The 23,034-nt window shown below is 41.6% G+C and overlaps 1 protein-coding gene across 1 annotated transcript in view; it reads right to left on the bottom strand.

The window, feature by feature from the left end:
• The window catches only part of erf (Ets2 repressor factor), a 39,229-nt gene that overhangs the window by 9,438 nt on the left and 6,757 nt on the right, over nt 1-23,034 (bottom strand). The window contains exon 2 of the mRNA XM_028598193.1: nt 1,172-1,406. Coding sequence (XP_028453994.1) covers nt 1,172-1,406 — 235 coding nt within the window. The remainder of the gene's footprint in view (nt 1-1,171; nt 1,407-23,034) is intronic.

Below are 23,034 nucleotides of genomic sequence, written 5' to 3'. Positions count from 1 at the left end.
CCTACAAAACAGGAGGCGACATTGATGACTAGCAGTTTGTATTTGTGTGCGTGTGTGTGTGCGTGTGTATATATATATGAACAGACTGGCAGCTAAATAAAACTGCAGCATCCCACATGTGCTCTGCGGAGGGGGAAGGTGTTTGTTTCTAAATCTGCTGTCACCCTGGAGTTTCAGCACGAAGCGCAGATACACTTTTATGACAAAAAAAACAAACATTTGATGCCTTTGTAATTAAGCTCAAATTTACCTGAGAAACAAAAGATTAAAAAAGGTGAAATAAGCTCAAATGTCAAGGTCACCAACATTACACAGAAACAACACTACTGGGGGACACAAAGTGTTATCTAACCCCTAACCAATTGGATTTATTTTAACACCAGTCTTGTATACTACAATGTTCAAAATAACATGATTCCAGTTCCTGTAACTTGAGATTGACCCGCCTGGGCTCCTTGCCATTATCTGAATCCACTGGTGTTGATACCTATCAAGACCATATGACCTAAAAATTAAGCTAAATGTTATCATCAGTCCAGACAAGCCTTACAAAGGATGGGTAAAACCTTTCAGACTGGAGCAAAGACCGAGAAAAGCCAGTGTTAGTCATTTATTGGTAAAATAACAAGTGTCATCAGAGGTTGGAGTCGAACCAGTGGCCGCTGCGTCGAGAAGTAAACATCTGTATATGGGCGCGCGCTCTACCAGGTGAGCTACCCAGGCACCCTCAAGTCAATATTCTGAACTGATTTTAAATCCTGCATTGCATACATCCATGTTTACAAGCTAACAGTCATATTCTTCCCTGACTTTGTTGGTACATTGCTGCCTTTTTTTGGCATGTGTCAAGTGTGGATGGCATTGACCAGGTATGTGACCGACAGTCTGGGAGAAGTGCCTTGACTTTCCGGTGTGATAGGTACAGTGTGTGTCTTATAGGAAGTGTGACCTTTAAGCTTTCAGATGAAAATGTCTGTGTTCAGTGACAATGTTCTATTTGCTTAAACGAATAGATAAAAGGACCAAATAAACTAAGTTAAAAACATGTTTAAGGGGCAAGTATGGTCCAAAAACAGTCACGGATGTAGTTCTGTTTACATTAGATTTGGGCTTAAGTGTGAAGGCGTCATCCTACTTTTATTTAACCCTTTTTCACCCACTTTAGTCTCACCTTAGAGCTCGGCTAAGCTTGTCATAGTTCATCTGTGGTTTACACTTCCTCGCCCCCCACAAGCGGGCCACCTCGTCTGGGTCCTTGATGACAAACTCTCCATAGTCTCCCTGCCAGGCGATGACGTCGTGGTACTCCTCTTTCCTCAGCAGCTCCAGGATGAAGTGCCACAGCTGGATCTGTCTGGAACCTGGGCTCGACTCGGGCTTGTAGGCCCAATCCGGAAAGGCAAACCCTGGGGGACAGAGAAGAGGGGTGTTACAGCTGGATGATCATGAACAGAGGCACATTCAAAGAGAGGATTGACAGCTAGGGTTGGGTACCGAACCCGGTACTTTTAACGATACTGACCGAATCACGTCGGTACTACAGAGTATTGGTTCACGTAAAATCAAATGGTGCCAAATTTCGGTACCTGAGAGTAAGCGCAAGCTTATCTGTCCTCTCTGCACGTTGACAGAGAGCGGAGGTCCGACACACACTCACGTGCTGAGGTGTAAGCACGGAGCAAACTACGTCGGGTCTGCAGTTTGGTTGAAGTCACGGTGAGTCACGGCGATGCAGATAAAGTGGTTTCAAGTGTGGTTACAGTTTTTAAAAACTGTGATAGGATATTAATAACAAAGGTGTCACTTCCTCTGACACGAGCAGGCACAACGGTGGTTTCTGTGCCCTGGGGACTGACTGACAGGCTGAGGTTGTAGGCAAGGTAACTTTATTGCTACAACAGCTTTCAGCAACAAGGCAATTCAAAGTGCTTTACATGAAACATTAAAGAGCAATTCAAAACGGCCATGATGAAAATAAAACAGGCTAAAATAGAATCATATACAAATACAAGAATAAAAGTTACAGTGAGCAAGAAAGGTTTTAGGGACGGGTTTGGGAGGAGAGAGGGAGGGGTTTTATTTTTGTTTTTGTTTAATTTCTGTCAGTGTAAAATATTCTAAATAAATAACATAATGTTCTAAGTAAATAGGTTTGGAATTATTTTTACAACTCAAATAATTTTTTGGGGAATTACAGAGGGAAAGTACCGAAAACAGTACCGTTGGGTACCGGGAACCGAATTCCAGGTACCGGTAGTGGTTCAGATGCGAAAGGTACCCAACCCTGTTGACAGGACAAGAAAAATCTGGGTTTACTCCAGCTCTTTAACCCCGTCTAGTCTTTTGCTTGTCTCCAGTCGTTGGCGCACTGCACCTGATAGACCATTATCCTTCTGAAGCTGTTAATTGTCTCCTTGACTGGAGCTGTTTCACCAACACAATAGGTGTAAAAAAGCTTGTGTTTACAGTGAATAATAGTCAGGACTTTGTCTATGTATGCATGGGTTTGGCAATTCTAGGCACTCAAAGGCATGTTACATTTTGCAAGAAACCCGTTGGCATCCATTTTATGTGCTCGAACATTGTTTTGTGTTGCTCTGGAGATAAACATAGGGGGGAAAAAATGTGTGTAAAACGGTCCAGATTTATCAAAGAGAGAAAAATACAGTTCAGTAAAGAAGAATAGACAGTATATGAGTAAAAATAGAAAAACAGCAATTACTTAGTAGAGTAGATGCAAGACATGAGACATGTTGGGAATCACAGAATCAAGGATGAAACGTGTATGTTGAAATCCTCAACACATTTCGGACTACGCCATTGGTGCAAAGTGGCTGCAGTTCGTCCATGAAAGCTGGTGATGAGCATTTCGGCCCAATCTGTTCCCAGAGACCGCAGTCATATCAAAACTTCAACGCTATCGCCATCAAAGCTGGAAAATCAGCACTGTTATAACAGATTAACAGGCCTTGAGATATGCGCAGACAAAATATAAGCTATGGTTTTATAACTACTATCAGAACACACACTTGCACAAACACACACTATTATCCAACAGTTAAAAGTATAGGCTATGCGTTGTAAAGCAGTGGGTGGCAGTAAAAGACTCAACAGCACTTCAACACAAGGCCAGGCTGCATAACACTAACACACACACACACACACACTAACACACACACACACACACACACACACACACACACACACACACACTAACACACACACACACACACACACACACACACACACACACACACACACACACACACACACACACACACACACACACACACACACACACACACACACACACACACACACACACACACACACACACACACACACACACACACACACACCATTAGGACCAGATGTGTCTTGGCAATCAGGCTGAGAAAGCAGAGGGTGGGAAACATATGGGCACAATATAACAATGCTGAATTTGGTGTGTGTGTTTATGTAACTGTAAAGAAACACACTATCCTAAATACCAAGGTTACAATCAGTTTCCCACACTCCACAAAGTTTGCCATATCTATATCGCAGTGACAGTGAACTTTTAACAATGATATGCCCAAGGCTGACAGACTATAACACTGATGGGTTGTGTCAGTGACGGCGCATGGCACAGTCTTGCTTGATATAATATAAAAGTTGTTGTATCATGCTGTAATGGGACCAGTGTCGCAAAACACAGTCTAATGTATCCGTGTAGGCTATAGGGCCACTAATCCGACATACTAAACAGGGAATTGTTTAATGTTTTCAGCACTTTATTACCTTCTCAACATTTTGTTAGGAAACCACTTTGGGGCAGCTCCATAAAATCAGACAATAACCCACAGAAAACAACCGACAAAAGAAAAGACCATAAAAACTGGAAAAGGGGAGTTGTTAAAGTTGTGTAAGAGTTGAAAAAAGAAGACACACCTGGCAACTTAATCCTAGGGTAAAGTGAACTTTATCTGGATATGGTGCCCAGATGGTAATTAAATCAATGACGGCTTTTTTATTTTTTTATTTACACAGTATGTGCTCTCACTGTCTGCATCGTGAGCTCATTTATGAATAGGTTTGGAAACAGTAAAGTAAACGAAACAAAAATGGCAGGTGTCAGTTTATTAAAAATGACACAGCATGCCTGATATTTACTTTTCAACACAGGTGTAAAGAGTCTTTTCACCGCTTCTTTTTTTTTTTTGGTCAGAAAACACAACTGTTACCGGGTCATTTTTGTTGCACCAGTGTTTGTAACTGCTTCAAATGCTCAGGGACTCCTTCACAGTGGAGCAGTTAAAGCAGCAACAACTGGTGGTAACGATCAGTCTTTTTTGTAAAGCTGTGATGACAATCTCCAGAGTAATGAAATTCCTAACGACATGGGTGGTGCTTTCACCCCAAAAAAAAAAAAAAAAAAAAAATACAGTCTGAATTCTTGTGAACTGCATTTACAATTAGCGGACATGGGTCTCAACGCCCCGATACGTTCAATCAAATTCTGACCACAATGATCCGTGCATTGACAGCCGGCCTCAACATGTGTTTCCCCTTATCCAGATACAGATGACGTTTTAATAGCAGGTGTAAATGGAGTTAAAGTGAGTCATGGAAAAACTAACTAAGTTGGATACGGTGAAATCAAAGTCCACTATTAGTTGTGCAAAGCACAGCTACGTGTCGGCAAATGTCATTAATCCATAGTAGTAGTAGTACTAGTAATATTAGTAGTAGTAGTAGTAGTAGCAGAAGATGTACTGGCAGGAGTAGTAGTTGTTGTAGTACCGGTAGGTACCGGTAGACATGCATAACTGACTGAAAGTGGGAAAATCCTACCACAAGGAATAAAAGATTGTACCCATCAGACCTATGAGAACGCCACTCATAGATAGGCCACAAAAATGAACTTGCACATGTAATACCTTGTGTTTACAATGGAGTGTTGCCACACTACAGCAACAGGTCAAATACAACTCAAGTGACTAAGCACTGGAGGCAGATTTTACATTTTTTAGTGCTGTCCATGTTGTCAAAAGGAGTTTAAACTTAGCAAGAAAACCTAACTCCAAGTATTGCATGGGCGACACATTGCATGAAGCTCCCTTGTGATCAACGTCTGCCTAAATAATGAAGACACACACAAGTTGAGTTACCGCAATCTGCTTCCCACTTTAGAATAGATTTAAGAGATTCAAGCGGTGACGTTTTAGTGTCCAACTAAACACCAAATTTTGCAAGATCTCCAGTGGGGCAGAGGGTTGCATCCTTTCTTTTCTCAACTTTCTTTCCATTTTTCACAATTCTCCAATGAATGAATTTTGTATGCGATTCACAAATAGTGCGTCTGTGCTGGGACCTGTAAGGACACATACAGTATCTCACAAAAGTGAGTATACCCCTCACATTTTAGTAAATATTTCATTATATCTTTTAATGGGACAACACTGAAGAAATGACACTTTGCTACAATGTAAAGTATTAAGTGTACAGCTTGTATAACAGTGTAAATGTGCAGTCCCCTCAAAATAACTCAACACACAGCCATTAATGTCTAAACCGCTGGCAACAAAAGTCAGTACACCCCTATGTTAAATTCCCATAGAGGCAGATTTTTATTTTTAAAGGCCAGTTATTTCATAGATCCAGGATACTATACATCCTGATAAAGTTCCCTTGGCCTTTGGAATTAAAATAGCCCCACATCATCACATGCCCTTCACCATACCTAGAGATTGGCATGGGGTACTTTCCATAAAATCATCTCTCAATGCAAATCAAACCAGCTATTAGGCTAACTGAAATAAAACCATGCCAATATCTAGGTATGGTGAAGGGTAAGTGATGATGTGGGGCTATTTTAATTCCAAGTAGACTTTTCAGTAGTCAGTAGACTTTTGTTGCCAGCAGTTTAGACAGGGTGGCTGTGTGTTGAGTTATTTTGAGGGGACTGCACATTTACACTGTTATACAAGCTGTACACTTAATACTTTACCTTGTAGCAAAGTGTCATTTCTTCAGTGTTGTCCCATTCAAAGATATAATGAAATATTTACTAAAATGTGAGGGGTGTACTCACTTTTTTGAGATACTGCATTTCATGTATATGCTATGTTTTAGAAACTTTCTATGAACAGCAGAATTCATCGGTAATGTACTTCAAATATAAGTGATGAGCGACAAAAATAGTGGCTCTTGTAGTTTCACAACCTAGCACTGTTTTTTTAATGTGGCATCTAAACATCTTACAAAAGTAAAATGAATAAGGAAGGGAAAAACTATCTGATAAACAAGCCTGCTCTTGGTGACTAATAAACCGCATGCTGCTTTCTGATCTCCTATGGTGCTCGGAGAGTGAGCCAGAAGACAGACAAGCTGGTTGTGATAGTTCATAATAGCTATTTGAAGGCAAATTACTAATGGGGTACGAGCATATGATTCATACACCAGACAGTAAGGCTCTCGTCGGTGGGGACAGGTTAGGCGTTGTGACACAGACACAACACTGCTGTCTAACGGGGTACAAACTGGTGATTGCCGGAGAAAAAAAATACACGTGCACACTTCCATATGCGCACATGCACGGACACAGGCTGACGCATACAACACACAGCAGGAGTGGATTAAATCTAAGTGGGCGAGCTAATATCTCCCTCACACACACACACACACACAGTACACAGACTCACAACACAGGTTAGTGGGGAGAGGTAAGAGGGTTCATGCGTGGGTGCACAGAGCACACAGACAAAGAACACGGGAATAGCAACCATGCCCACCGCGCGTGTGTTGCAGATGTCCCTGCTGACTCATAGCTTGCTCGTTTGTTAAGCTTTCACAGATTCCGCCTTGCTCCCCCTCAACACCACTGCCATCTTTTCTTTCTTTCCTCTTTAATTCTGTCCCTCCCTCACGCAGCATCTCCTAAGACACACCGTCTCCTAGCAACAAAAGCTTTTAGCTCTAAAAATAAATGTCCGAGTCACGACGGACAAGACAAAATATGATTAAATTACAGAAACTTGCCAAAAGAGTTGAGAGTTTGGGCGCAGATCCAGAGAGCTACAGTGTGAGGGTGTGATCCGTCTAAGGCTGCCTGACCAGCTCCAGCGCTGTCACGCCGTGTTTACAACAGAAAGGACACTTTGCACGGTCCTGTAAGCACTGGAGGAGCAATGTTTCACAACCATCTAGATCAATTGGAGCCTGAATTACTGTATATTAGTAACATTTTCTTCTCCTGAAATGATTCAGTGGCAACACATTGATAGCAACAGAGACAGACACGGAAAATCAGACCGCACAGCTGATGGTGCGACTGATGCACAACTGAGGAGCATCGGTTACAGCTGGTGGTTAATGTGAGTACAAAGAGGTTATCAGATAAAGTATGAGACAGACAGCAAGAGAGTGGGAGAAGGACAAAAAGAAAAAGGAGCAGTAAGACCAAACAAACAGCCAAATTGTGTTGTTGTGTACAAAGTATCATAACCGACCCTGCGATATTTAGCTATCTCAGCCCTTAGGCAAGGAGGGAGAGAGTCTAACTCAGCCTAAATTTTATGTTACATTTACACTGCAAGCAAATCACTGCCTATGGCCAGTTTTTCTTTTGCACGAACTGAAACACAAGTCGTCCTCAGTCCCTTTCAAGCAGAAGTCCTCCTGTGATGAAGATTGGCCGGTTTGGGTTATCTGTAGCCACTGGCTTCTATACATAAGCCTCCTTTATAAATGCTTTTCTGCTAACTTTAACATGGCAGGCCTGTTACAGGAACATCCACAAAGCTTGACTAGGCAACACAGTAATGTACGTATAATGTACGAGGCGAGAGATCGCTGACTTGTTATTTTGTCCTTAGCATGGAGGGAGAGCAGTTCTCTAGTTTTGTGTCGGACCATTTTAGCAAATGTAGTGAAACTTGTGTTGCTTGCAATTGTCAAATTTACAGCTTCAAAAAGAAAATCTGAGATTAAGGCACATTTCAACTACTATTTCTAGGCTTTCGTTTTATGTTTGCATTTAAAAAAAAAAAAAAAAAAAAAACATAAAAATGCATATTAAAATAAGCTTTTGTGTGCTTTTACTGGCAATGTAGCAGTTTTTATTGACACTTGAGGTGTAGAAAGTCAGAATCTTCCTCCAGAGCATCTTTTAAAGAAAAAAAACTGGCAGAGATTTTACAGACTACAGTGCATGGCACTTGAATTGGTCCTTATCGGCAGCCAGTTAAGCGTCAGCGCTGATCAATGTGAGCTACGTTACGCTGCTTGTTTTATAGCTACTTCAAATTAGTCGGCAGCATTGCTCGACAGCACAAGAGATCTGGATGCAGTGCTACAAGTCAGGGAAAACTGAAGTAGACAAACAAACCCAAAGCTCTTTGTACTATCTGGCAAGCTCTACTCCAGACAGGAAGAATTTCTGATTGTCAGGAGGAGGTGCAACACACCATTTCAGGCCTCATTGGATTCTAATTATAGCCAAGTACAGGGTAGGAAAACTCATTTACTATTAGCCTGCAGTCCAAAGCCACCTGTATTCTCCTTTCCAAGAGAAACACAGGATCTGTACAGCCACAGTCGAGGGGTGAGGGGGTTCAACACACAGGTCTGCTTTTCTTAGGAACGCTGACGTCACCACAGTTGCAATGGTGCTCTTAATAACCGATAGCCATCATTGGGGTATTGTCTAGAAGGCCAGAAGAATAAACATGAACGGCCTCCTAGTCTACGTGCTCTCCCCAACAACTTTCTTTAACATGCTGTTCCATTTATCCATCTATCCCCTCGTTTATTTTCCCTCCCTTCCTCCTATTCTTTGGTGGGTCTATATTTAGCCATTGCAAAGGTCGGTGTGTGTCTTTCTGCAGGGTAATGATTCAGGGGCACAGAGAGCACAGAAGAGGTAACAGGCCAGGCTAAATGTCCGGGGGCCAGCTATCTGCTGAAATCTGGATGGGGTTTATCAGGGATGGGATCAGGACAACACAAAAAGGCAGGAAATAGATTGGTACAGAGCAGCAAAAGGGGAATCTCCGTTGGGCGTAAACTGTACTGGCATGTGCAGAAAGTCAGAGTCTAGAGGAAAAACACAAATAAAAAAAACAAATGGGAAAACAAAAAAAACAAAAAACAAAAACAAAAAAATCACTTTAACATTTGAATGCAAAACTAACTTAAAATTAAAATATTTACTTTAAATTTTGACATGAATTCCTGCTGAAATCCTGCACTCTATAAAATCTGTGTATAACAAAAAGGTCAATTTTAAGTTTAAGATGATGAACTACTGATCGTGCAGACCTGGTTGTCTGAGTTTCCATTTTTACCTCGTTGTGTAAATAACCTATCTACAACAGACAATCTAACACCGCTTCATTGAGGAGTCTTGAGCCTCAAACTACTGTTTAAAAAAATCCTGCACCTCATTGAGCTGATCTCATAATTACCCGTAAAGAATGGAGTTTAGACCTGAGGAGCCAGTGGCTTAAAGGCAGGGAGGAGTCAGAGAAATAGATGGGACAAGGAGGAAATCAGGTGGAAAGGTAGAGAAGCGGAGCAGGAAGAAAAGTAGAAGGGCAGCTTGAGAAAAAGAAACACAATCCAGCCAAGATCAAAGGGAAATGGAGGATGGCTGTCCGCAGGTGCATTGGGTGAACCCTCACCTCGGTTCTCACATGATCCCTCCATTACATAAAGCTTACAGAGAGAGACAGACAGATGAACAGACTGACAGAGACAGACTGAGAGAGGAAGGAGGGCAGACTGGCTCAGAGTTAGGGAGGGAGGCGAGATAAAGACAGAAATACAGACAGAAATAGGTGTCCTAATAAAATCCTTATGTTAGAGATATGAGAGGTAGGCTGAACATGGGCTTGCTCGTTCATTTCCCAACCAAGGAACAAACATGTAGCATGAGGCCAAAGTCAAAGAGAAAGCGTCCCAGAAAAAGACAGAAAATCCGAGAAACAAAAGAAAAGTATGTGTGAATCCCTTCAATGGAGGAATTGAGAAGTACATAAGGAGAGAGATGGGAAGAAAAGCTGGCCGAATATCAAAAGTAGATAAAGTGTACAAAAAGCTAGCTCACGATTACATATGCTCATATTAACAGTTTTATACATACATTTTCTCTATGGGAGTGCGTTAAGTTTTAATAGCTATTAAGGTCTGAGACTGAAGCCTAGATGCTCCATTTTTTATTAGGTGAGCTGCCTGGAGACAATTTGTTACTGATGCCTTAAATTTGTGCAGAGTAACACTAGGTTTGTTGGCAGACTCTGTAACATCAATGAAGAGGCATTGTATGGCTTAAAGCAGCCCACTGGTTCTCTTGAGGATGATGTGGTTGCTTTCCATCTCAGTAATCCATCTTCCAAATAGCTTGTGCTGTGAACAATGCTTCCCATAGACTGCGAGCAATCCAAACTAAACAAGGCCTCACAATTTAGGATGAGCAGTTTTGGAACACAGGCAGCTGCACTGCCATGTTCAAGTCTGCAGACAAAGAGTTAAGACACAGGAGAAAGTAAAGAGTTTGACTGTTTGCCATAGGAGTAAGGCATTGGACTGCAAAGTGAAGCCTTTAAGTGTATAAATCATCTCGGCTACAACTGAGACAGCTAAACCACTCTAATCTGTGACATCGCCAGACAGAAACCTGTCGCGTCCTGGAATACTCTGTGGTGGCAGCCAAGGCGTTGATTAAGCCAGCCCTGGCTTGGTGTGATGCGAGTGTGTGTCTATGTGTGTGCTCATTCAGGAGTCACTTATTATACTCTCATATCGAGGGGAAGCTCCTGTTGCATGTTTCTGTGGTCACTTGACAAAATAAACAATCGCAGCAATCGCAATATAGCTCCTAATCTGCAGCGCATGAGCCAAGGTTGGAGGCCCATCAGCTTCAGGTCTATATTCCCAGAGAGGAATAAGCGCACATACATGCACGTACATGTGCTCTGAGATGTGTCCGAGCATGCCTTCGTTCCAGAAAATGACAACCCTGTAAAACATTCAGCTATAATGAGCTCCTCCTGAATGTAACTAAGGACATCCAAAACTGGTAAGTTTGTAAAAATGTAAATACGGTAATTCTTTGTGTGAATGATGTACAGCCAAAAGGCTTTTTTTTTTCTTTTATTAAGTGTTCCCTCAGGGAAATAAATTATCAAATACATTTAACTTACGTTTTTCCTTTTTTTTTAATGTTTTATAGCATTATAACTTTATTATACTGCTCAAAAGACATTTAGGAGCCATTCCTACTTCTGTCCATGGTTGTTAGCCAGCTAATGTTACTAGCTAACGGTAGGCTAACGCTCACTGCTGTATGTTAACTAGTGTCACCTAGGCTGTTTAAAAATTACATGGCAATTCTTTTTTTTTTTTCTTTTCTCAACCGGTTGTAATCTTTACACATTTAAACCAATTTTTTAACCGATTCACGATGCATTGTTACATCCCTAGAAATGAGAAAAGAACATTCTGCCAGACCCTTAATTCACAAACTTTACTCTTACTAGACTGACTATCGATGGAAAATAATCCCTACAAACAACTTGAAGGTGTCAGAAACTGGTCGAGGTTGTTGTGAAACTGGATTGATCTGCAGAGCGGTGGTGTTGTAGAGGGGACTTCAAAGCAGAAGAGAGAGAGAGAGAGAGAGAGAGAGAGAGAGAGAGAGAGAGAGAGAGAAGATAAATATCTGCATTAGAATCTAACTTCTGTGTTGTGGTTTGGTCGCCAGACGACTTTCATTTTCCATCAACACACACACCGCGGTGTAGGCCAACAATGAAAATTTGGTGACTTCAGCTATTGGACTGAGCCATGTGAACGCTGGTGTACACACACACACACACACACACACACACACACACACACACACACACACACACACACACACACACAAATAGGCCCGTCGCACCAAATACAGGGAGCTGGATGAGTGACTCATTCTCTTACTCCATGCCAATCAAATTTCATCTTCTCCTCTCGCCTCCCCCTCTTCTTTCAGCATCTTTCCACTAGGGCTGCAACAACGAATCGATAAAATTCGATTACTAAAAAAGTTGGCAACGAATTTAATTATCGATTTGTTGTGTCGCGCAACTATTAGGCCACCTAGTCGCGGAGATAAAAAAAAAAAATTTAGTTGAGTGCAGAGCGGAGCAGCGCGGAGCGAAAGAAAAGAAAAAAAGAGCAGAGCGGGGGTAGAGGAAATACGGAGAGAGACCGGAGAGACCCGTAACGTTGTTCTGAAACACTCGGCGGAGGCAGAGAAATCAGTACGACCCAAGTCATCCAAGGTGTGGGAGCATTTCACACTAAATAAATCAAAAACGTGTTAATTGCAAGATAAGCAAAAGCGACACGGCATGGCACGGGTGCACCACGGTGATGAGTCAGCACCTAAAACGTAAACATGTTGGAGTCCTTGATGAGGAGGAAGGGAGTTCAACAGCAGGGTAAAGTCACTACACTATCCTACTTCTGTTCCGGTCTGAAGTGAGGAACGTACCGTCTCTCCAGTAGCTCTTCTGGTGCTGCCGTTTACTAGTTATCCAGCAGACTAGCATGACAAGCTAGCGTTAGCTCGGTAATAACAGTAATAAAGCAGGGGTGGTATACTTAGCAAGACTAAATACACGGTTTTATTCACTCGCCTTTTTTGGCCCATTAATTTTTCAATCTGTTATGTATATATTATGTGCTTTGTCCCATATCAGTTATTGTTGACAAATATAATAGTGTGTGGTGTATAAACGAACTTAACTTGCACTTACTACAATGATGGTAATAATTTAATGAATAAGTGTGTGTGTGTGTCTGTCTGTCTGTCTCTGCTATTTGGGTTACTTACCTTTACACAACTATTAACTAAAACCATAAGTATGCATGTATTGAGTTGATGTAAATTAATGCTTTTTTTTATCCGATTCATCGATTAATCGAAAAAATAATCGACAGATTAATCGATTATTAAAATAATCGTTAGTTGCAGCCCTACTTTCCACACAGACAAAGAGGCTCCACTGTTGATTAGAACTAGTAGGACAAGCAGCACGACCATGCTAGAGTTTATGGATGAGACTGTGATGCGAGAAAAGGAGTAAAGAATCAAACAAACCTATCCTTTCTGCATTTATATTTGAAATAGGTTCTAAGTCTATCAAAATTCTCCTGAAGTCATAAAACTTCAGCCACAGCCAATAGAGTAGCCGGAGTGTGTCAAGAGCAAATAGACAGGAATGTGCATATTTGTGCACTGATTAACACTCTTGGCTATGATTAGTCAAGTCATTTTTATTCATACTGCATAGTTTTTGCCTCAGGTGGCTTCACAATCTGTACATTTGATCCTAGAGAGAATTAGGTAGCCTACATGAAGTACAAACATTATACCGATTTCAAATCTGTGTACCCTGTATACCCACTGCGTGGAATATTTTAAATGTAAGGTTACGCGGGGGCAGGGATAACTGTGGTACTATAAACTGAGTCAGCAGCCCGCTGTGACCGAATGAATTCAACTCTTAGTGGAACACTACCTTTTATGATACCGACAAGGTAACCTCCTTATCACTTTGCCGGCAATTGCTGTTGATTAGATCAACTAAACTCAAACTGGAAGAAACCCAAAACTTTTCCCCTCAAACTTCTTCTGAACGTTAGCTATCACCTTGTACAATCCCAATCTCTTAGCTCTGCATGCCAATGCTGAAGGCTGTCACTGAAAAGATAGAAACCTTCTCTACATATTCTTCTGAACTAAAAACATGAATATTTGTTATTACTACCAGAACACTGTTTCTGAGCTGCCACACTTTAACATTGGCTCCTGATGTTGTTGATGTAGCACTTGTAGCTTATAGTGCAATCACAGTGACAGTAATTCACTCCGGATGAGCGTGTCCGTGAAATTCTTAAAATGTTAAACAGCAAGCGAGGGACTTTCTACATGTGTGATGTCTGGGTGCGTTAGTCAGCCTTTCCTCATTGGCAGAGCCACCGCAGTCTTAATTCCTCAGTCTATTGCATTAAAGCTGGATGTTTCAGTCTCTAGACTGACTGGCTCGCTCCCTGTGTTAAAACATTAAAGACAGAGGCACGACGGCGTCACCGCAGGGAGATGGCAGCCCAAATGAGCAAGCCACACTCGCTAGCTGTAGTGAGAAAATTAAAAGAGTGTGTCTATATGTGTGTGTGTGTGTGTGTGTGTGTGTGTGTTAATGCAAGACAGACATCACCCGTTTTCATGGTATGTGGGGGGTCCGGGCCCCCTAATAAAGTGCGCATGCTGTGAGTGGGCGAGATGAGTGAGTGTCTGTCTGAGGGACAGAACTGACTTTCACGTTTCAATAAAACAGAAACCCAAATCATTCATCACTGCCACTGGCCCGGGAGTTTCAAAACAACTACAGGGACAGCAAAAGTGTCAAAAACCTACTTCTTCTGGCGTTACCAAATGAACAACAGTGTTTCCTGTAGGATTTTATTTTAGCAGTGGGGGCAGGTCTGTCCCAACAACCATTTTATTACCCTATTCAATATTGTTGTACAGAATTGTAATAAAACAATACTATTTCTCATCCTATTTTATGCTACAATTGATATTCCTAACAAATTGGACCTAGGCCTAATACCATATCATTGTGCAAACTGACTTAATTTATACTTAGTTCTAGGTCAGGGGTCATCAGGGCCAGAATACAACCAGCATCATCATCAAGAATGAACAAGTGAACATAAATATTGCGTCATTCACGTGCATATTTAGTAGCCACGTTGGTTTGTTTTGGTCTTATAATACATCCATAAATGCTCCATCAGAGGATAGTTAGTTTAGCCAGCAGTTAAGTTTACAAGACTTTGTCCAAATTTCAAGATTTGAGGCAAACTAAGATAAACAGTTAGACTACAAACTGACAGCATTTGTTTTAGCTTGTTTGTCAAAATTCGCCATTTAGAGTAGAGTAGAGCTGCGTTTGTGTAAACAAAGCGGTGGACGAGAGTGGACTGCCCAGACTGAAATATATCGCTTCCTTTCCCAGTCAGGTGCATGGTGCTGCGTGTTGTAACACATCTCTGCTGTGTGTGAGTGTGTGTGTGTGTGTGGCACAGGCATCGCTGTACAGAATCCCGTCTATCTTCCAAAATGTAACGCTTGTATCCAAACAAATTGTGCTTGAAGCTGCAGGCCATCCAATTATAACGACCTCATCCACACTGTCGAAATCATTTAGATATTGAGCCATTACACTGAAAATCTTTTAGATAACCGGAGCCTATGATTTACTGTAGTCATCCTAACAACACACAAACTACCTGAACGCCTTTTTCTAGTCTCCCGTTTCACTCTCCACAATGCTGTCTTTGGGCAAAAAGTCACATTGTGAGATCGGTAACAGTAAGCAAGCTAGCCTGTTTATGTTTCTTGTAATGTTAGCCATAGTTATTCATTTCTTACCCTGATTTTGGTGTCTGCGTTTAAAGCCATCTCCCGCAGTGACGTTTTGGTGGACTCGAAGAAGGCAAATGTTTTGACAATAAACTACATCAACACAACAGTATGTGGAGTTAAACTGGATGGGCCCAATAACCTCTGAATAGTTCTACTTGTTGTTAAATTGCAATGTGAGTGGCAGCCAACGGGGGGGGGGGGGATCATTTAAAAGGCAACCGTGACTATTGTGCGTCTGCCCTATTTCCGATAGCGTGGAAGAAATGTTGCCATGGTGCACCGCCACAATAAAATCAACACAGATTCCACTTATTAGATTCATGTAGCCTAAAGTGATACTCGTATTCAATGGTTAATGATTCAGCATTCTTTCTCATTCAGATCACTTGATTCAATGAGCTCATACATCTTATCATTTAAGTGTTTGGATTGCCAACATTTCTCAATAATTCAGCTTTAAGTTGAGGTTATAATAAAAAACAACATTAGCTGGGTTTGTGTGCTGTGGGTGATAAAGAAATGACATATGTATAGTGTTGGATTTGCATGTTAAACGTATTTCAGAGAAATCCCCTTGAGCTAAAACGTTAAGATTTCCAACTGTTCTGAACTCTCCGGTTTCAACAGTTTTTCTACTACTGCTGTGTGTCATGTAACACCGAGCCGGCCTTCTATGATTGGTTATCTGCTCCAGGCAGGCCAGGCTGGAGTGGGTTTTTTAAGCCATCTTGGCTAGGGCTGGGCATCGTTCAAAATCTTTCGATCCGGTACCAATTTCAATACCTCAGTTTCGATGCCGGTTCCTTAACTATCGATACCGTAGATCGATACCATAGGTTTTAAAATCCATTTCAACATCATCAAAATACATTAAACAAAACTTTTATTTTTCACCTTAATTTTGAATCAAAACAGTTATCAAAATTAACACTGCTCACTCAGAGTAACATTAATAAAAAGTGGTTGTGCTTTTCGATAGGGGTGCGCCAGTCAGATACTCAGGATTGGTATCAATCCGAACTTTAAAAATGAACAAAAAAAAGAGAAACCTTTTGCCACAACATGAACATATTATAAATAATAAATAAACAAATGACATTGTGTACAAGCTAATACTGAACTAACTAAAATGCAAAAGGACTGTAAACAACAAAGACTTTTTAGTGCACACTGCATAATGACACAAACCTTGGTGACTGCCCAGTTGTCAACATTGAACTAATGGAGAACTAACTTAAGTGCAAAGGAATGTAATTGAATTGCCTTGTTGCTGAAAGGTGCTGTAGAAATAAAGTTGCCTTGCAACCTCAGCCTGTCAGTCAGTGATCAGGGCACACAAACCACTGTTGTGCCTGCTTGTCTCACAGGAAGTGTAAAACAACAGCATCACGACCGCTTTCGGCTCGCCATTAATATATCGCAGCAAACGCAGTCTGCGTGAAGTTTTAAAAAACTGTAACCACACTTGAAACCACTAATCGGCATTGCCGTGACTCACCGTGACTTCAACAAAACTGCAGAGCCGACGTAGTTTACTCCGCCCACACCTCTGCGCGCGCGCGCGTGTGTGTGTGTGTGTGTGTCGTTCGGAGCTCCGCTCTCTGTCAATATGCAGAGATAAGATGAATAAATAAATAATGTTTCAATACTCATTAGGATCGGAGTATTTTTTCCGGTGCCATAAAAGACGTTCGGTGCCCAGCCCTAATCTTGGCTACCAATGTTGTTAAATTCTCCCCAATTCCGGGTCACATTGCTCCTGAAACATGTCTGGTTATGTAGTATTTGGTTTAAAAGCCTTTATCTTATTTTTGACTGATCACATTTTTAAACGTGATTATGATTTTGGCGATCACGATCACAAAAACAAAATAATCGAGAAAAACAATCATTTTGCACATTACATTTTGCAAGTAAACTCTTATTTTGTCTGTGTGTTCTAAATGACGAGCACATTTTCACCCCTCCCCTCTGGTTTGGGGTATCTGGTGCGCGAGCATAGATTGTAGTGTGCGAGTAAAGATGACTGAGGGAGAGAAGCCTCGTTTGGTGAACAAAAAGGGGAAAATCACATACAGCTGTTTGGCTGCCAATGTTATTAATTTCTCCCCAATTCCAGGTCACATTGCTGCTGAAATGTGTCCGGCTGTGTCATATTTAGTTTATAAGCCTTTACTGGTGTTTTCCACGGTACAGAGTCCTGCTGTATACTTCATTAAAGCCACTAACTGTGAGATAGTAATAACGGGAACGGCGATTTGGATAGCTGACCAATCAGAGCAGATTGGGGCGTTTTCGGGAGGGGGGGGGCTTAAAGAGGCAGGCACTCCAACACAGCGTCTAAAGACAGAGGGTGAATACAGGTGCAGCAGCCATGGGCAGTATGAGAAAAAAGTTTTTTTGAACATTAAAGCATGTAAACATGTTCTAGTACAAAAACAAAATACAAGTATGAACCTGAAATGCTATACAATAGGTCACCTTTAAGTTATTCTCAATGATATAAGTGCATATTCCTGTTGTGAATTGACTTGAATAGAGGCCACATCTGTAGGTCGCAAAAAGTAGATTGTAGAAGTGGATTCTAGACCAAAATGAAGAGCCACATTTGGCTTTGATCAGTGCAGCTGGATCAGGTTCCTCACTACCAGACACACCTGTAACTGGTAAACAATGTTATGTGGCTGATGACTTTAGCGGTTATGTCATCATACTGGAGCCTGTAAAACCCCTCCAATGTCTTCAGGTCCTTGTCTTACAGCTTCTCCTCATCGACCCATCCCCACTTTAATCCGCCCGGAGGGGAGACACTACAGTATGTGCGGCAGCCTGTCAGCTGAATGCTATGTGTGTGTATTTGAGCTGCAGATAGAGACAAGATGTAAGTAAGTGTGTGTGTGTGTGTGTGTGTGTGTGTGTGTGTGTGTGTGTGTGTGTGTGTGTGTGTGTGTGTGTATGTATATATATATATATATATATATATATATATATATACATACATATACACACATTTCTTAAAAAAGGGTCACTGAACTTTTGTGCTTGTCTGAACTTGGGTGTGAGAGAAAGTGAAAGCGTGTGTGAGAGAGAGAGAGAGAGAGAGAGAGAGAGAGAGAGAGAGAGAGAGAGAGAGAGAGAGAGAGAGAGAGTGTGTGTGTGTGTGTGTGTGTGTGTGTGCTAACTGTATGCACTTGTGTGGTTTGTGAAAAAAACATTTTTCACCAACTAGCCTTTAGCTAACTTCATATATTTTGGGTATGAAACACCCTTACACGCAGAGTCACATCTAACAAACACACCACACACAGATAGCCACAGGGTTCCAGGACAAGTTGCAACAGCCAGAAAAAAACCCCACAGGGTTCTCAAAAGACCAATGACTGGAGCAAACACAACAGACAAGAAAGACTGCTGAATCCATCTCTTTCTCTCCATTGACCAAGACAGGTTTTCTTCACTCTGAAGGTCCTAGACAAGAAAACAACTGCCAGAAAATTCCTTCTTCAGCTCTCTTTGACTTTATCTAGTCAAAACATTACATCATTTGTCTTTATATTGTTTTCATCGGAGGCATGAATGCAAGAAACTTTGAAATGAGCAAGCAGCATCTCATCGTGGTGACACTGCATGGATTGGATCAATCCTGTAACATGCTGTTAGAAGGCAGTGCCTTTTCTCCATGCAGCTTTAACAATATTAAACTAGACCATGTCTCCACAGCAGGCATAAACTGTAAATGGAATTTTAGCATGATTAGGTCATTAAGCCATGTATATTAATATTATTAAATGAGGTTGGGTAGTGCAGAAATGCCTAAAAAGCTGACAAAAAAAAAACAGTCTGCCTTTGAATATATTTATTGTTAATAATTCAAAACCAAAGGAAGGATTTATTTTACATCTTTATCTCACATGGGATTTAATGTCATTACAAGCCAACTTACAGGCAACCTGCCTTTTGTCATGGGCATAAAGTGTGAGTTCAGGGTAACTAAATAAAATACCTTGTTCTATTGTGCTAAAAATCACTGAAGAATCAGCTGGAGGAAACTGCCCATTTCATATGTAAGAAATATGCCTTTTATACTGTTAAGAGTCGGGCCAGATGTGTCTTGGCTTTGGATTTAATTACTTTGGATACAAGGACACTGAAACAAGAAATGATCTTTCCTTTGAGCCGGCAGACTGCTGCCACATTGACACTGGAGTCTTTTTGTTGTGCACATGCATTTCTTTGAATCAAGGTTTAGCGGGAATACTCTCCAATAGAGTAGAAATTAGTATTTAGAAAAGTACCAATGCTCATATTTGTGAGAAAATAAATTAAAAATGTGCTTGGCATTTCTGACAGCTGGACATCTCACGTTTACAATCAAGCAGTGTGGGCTAAAAATGCAGGTGCACCGCCAACAAGTGTATGTGCAGGAAAAGTCTGGGTTGGATCAACTCAGTCCAAACAACCACAAAATACCCAAACTGTGCTCTTTTTCTCTATGCAACCTTTTGGCAGCGTTTTTCTCTCAGTGGCTCTTGAGGTGGTCCCTTTTGAGAAAACATATCCAATTTATTTTGCATCATTTTACAACTGGTTTCTAAAAATCAACTGAGTTTGTCTTCTTACTGAAGACTTTCCACTGGTGCTGCAATGAATTGCCAATGAATGCCACAGTTGGATTTTAGTGCGTGTCAATGCTCCTTTTTCATTGTAAAACACATTACAACCTAGATGTTGCCACCTTCTGTAGGTCTTTCTAGTTGCCAGAAAATAACTGGCAGACTACCGCTCCTCTAAGCTAAAACGGACTTCCCAAAAACATGGCGTTTGGTAGATATTTTGCTTGGTTGTAACTACTTCAGCACTGGCGGTGACCGTGGTAATACGGACCCATACAGGACCACACCTAATCTGTCCCATTATCCTTTCTGCCGTGTACCTACCTCAATCCTCTGACCATAAACAACGCCAAACCAACCAACTCATTCCCCACGAACCACAGATGATAGCCATAACACACAGCACACCTCTTTCAGTTAGGATGACTCCAGCCAAAACAGCCACAGACAAAAAGCACAAACCTACCTCTACACCTTCTGGTTCTCTCAGCCTTGGTTTGATTCAAAAACCTTCAAAAGAGCTCCCAGGGCACAAAAAAAACTGTCTACATTTTTTGATGAACAAAGGCTTTACAAGCTTCACTGACAAGAGCGTAAATGATAAATCTAGTCTGATGGGTAAACGGTTTAGGACAGAGCTTTATTCAGCATTTTATTACTAAGAATATTCAAAATATATCTGAATTTTGGATTAACTTCTAGCTGTAAATATTGATCAAATGGCATAAGAGGGCACGTTTATATTATGTGAAAGGGATTTGTTAAGTGTGTGACTTTGACTTTGTGAACATTACTGAAGCCGGAAACCCAGTATCCTGTCAGGTGTTTCAGAGAGATCTGTCCTGCTGCAGAAGCCTTCCTTATCTGCTCAGTGAAGTGAGTCTATGGTTCCACTTGACCTACTCTGTCCTTTCATCTGCCTGGCTGGGGGTCTACTGCCACGGAGCCAACACAGAATCACTCAATCATATATCTTTACACGAAAGCAGGTAGCCAGCTGACAAAGACATTGAAGTTGATGTGGAGATTCTTTCACTAAATAAAGTGGTGCTGCACGTACAATACAAATGACAGTGCGAAGATAAAAAAAAAAATGCACTGTATCTTAGCCAGGCCTATTTTTTTGCTTTTTGAGGGCCACAAAACTGAATTTGTCATAGCAAAAAAATTACACAGAAAGATGAGGGCCGTTTACCCCACAAAATTACTTTTTCACTATCTGAATTTGAACGATTTGGTTCTATAACATTTGGAAAGTCTAGGAGAACCGCACAATTGAATTATCTTATCCCCATTCAAGTTAGCATAGGGCTAAACCAGGACTTAGCCTAGTACCGTAGTCTCTTGTGATTGGTTAGGGAAAAATCAAATCTCCCTTCCCCCACGGAAATCCGTTAGAGTGAAGAATGTCAGACTGAAGATGTAAACTGAGTGTAACTAGTTGACAATTCTGTCTGATATCAGGAGGTAGCCTAAGACAAGGAATTCTTTATTTTATTAATTTGTTTTTCATAATAAATAATTATATAGATATTAAGACATACACTTGACATTAACGGTTGAAATAATGTCCCTTAATCACGTAGAGTTCAAGTAGGGGGATTCTGAATATTGTGGTGTCATTTCATTAGATTGTTTATCTTTTTAGAGTTGTCTAACAACTACTATGTCTATCAACACTCACCTACCAGACTGACTGAAAGGCTTTCCTGTGTGAGGCCCCAGTGTTAGTTTGGCCAGCATGTCCCAGCGTGTGCAACCTGTTGTCTATTCTCTTAGCTTTGTATGGGTCACCAAAGCCACTGTACATACACACTTCCAGGAAAAAGAGGCCTGTCGTAACATCGAGAGATGATCGTAGCAACGCTGACCTGCGTTGCCCCTTGACAACACACCAGAGAAATGCTGACGTCACCCTGTTGTACTTTTTCCAGGGTCTGCTTGCTCGGGATCGGCTCAGTAGTAATCAGGAATGTGATCAGGTACATCCTGTGAGAAACACTGGCATGTAGGGGCTATTTGGTTGTGACATTTTCCTCTCTAATGGACTCAGTCATGATTTAGTATCTATTTGAAAGACCTGAACCTGGTCCGTACCCTCATATTTATGGCCTGACCTAAGTGGTACTGCAAAAAAAGCATCAGATTTTAAATAGTTCCTATTTTGAAAATAAAAATATACACTTGCTACTACAAACCCCAATTCCAACGAAAGTGGGACATTGCGTAAAACGTGAATAAAAACAGAATACAATGATTTGCAAATCCTTATCAACCTATATGCAATTGAATACACTATAAAGATAAGATATTTCATGTTTAAAGTGATAAACTTTGTTTTTTTTGTAAATATTCATCCATCCATCCATCCATCTTCGTCCGCTTATCCGGTGTCGGGTCGCGGGGGGAGCAGCTCCAGCAGGGGACCCCAAACTTCCCTTTCCCGAGCAACATTAACCAGCTCCGACTGGGGGATCGGCGTTCCCAGGCCAGGTTGGAGATATAATCCCTCCACCTAGTCCTGGGTCTTCCCGAGGCCTCCTCCCAGCTGGGCGTGCCTGGAACACCTCCCTAGGGGGCGCCCAGGGGCATCCTTACCAGATGCCCGAACCACCTCAACTGGCTCCTTTCGACGCAAAGGAGCAGCGGCTCTCCGAGCTCCTCACGGATGACTGAGCTTCTCACCCCTATCTCTAAGGGAGACGCCAGCCACCCTCCTGAGGAAACCCATTTCGCCGCTTGTACCCTGGATCTCGTTCTTTCGGTCATGACCCAGCCTTCATGACCATAGGTGAGGGTAGGAACGAAAACTGACCGGTAGATCGAGAGCTTTGCCTTCTGGCTCAGCTCTCTTTTCAACGCAGTGCGATAGATTGAATGCAATACCGCACCGCGCGCCGATTCTCCGACCAATCTCCCGCTCCATTGTCCCCTCACGCGAACAAAACCCCAAGGTACTTG

Source organism: Perca flavescens, chromosome 14 (assembly GCF_004354835.1).
Source record: "Perca flavescens isolate YP-PL-M2 chromosome 14, PFLA_1.0, whole genome shotgun sequence".
NCBI lineage: Eukaryota > Metazoa > Chordata > Actinopteri > Perciformes > Percidae > Perca > Perca flavescens.
This window is presented reverse-complemented; position numbering and strand designations above follow the sequence as displayed.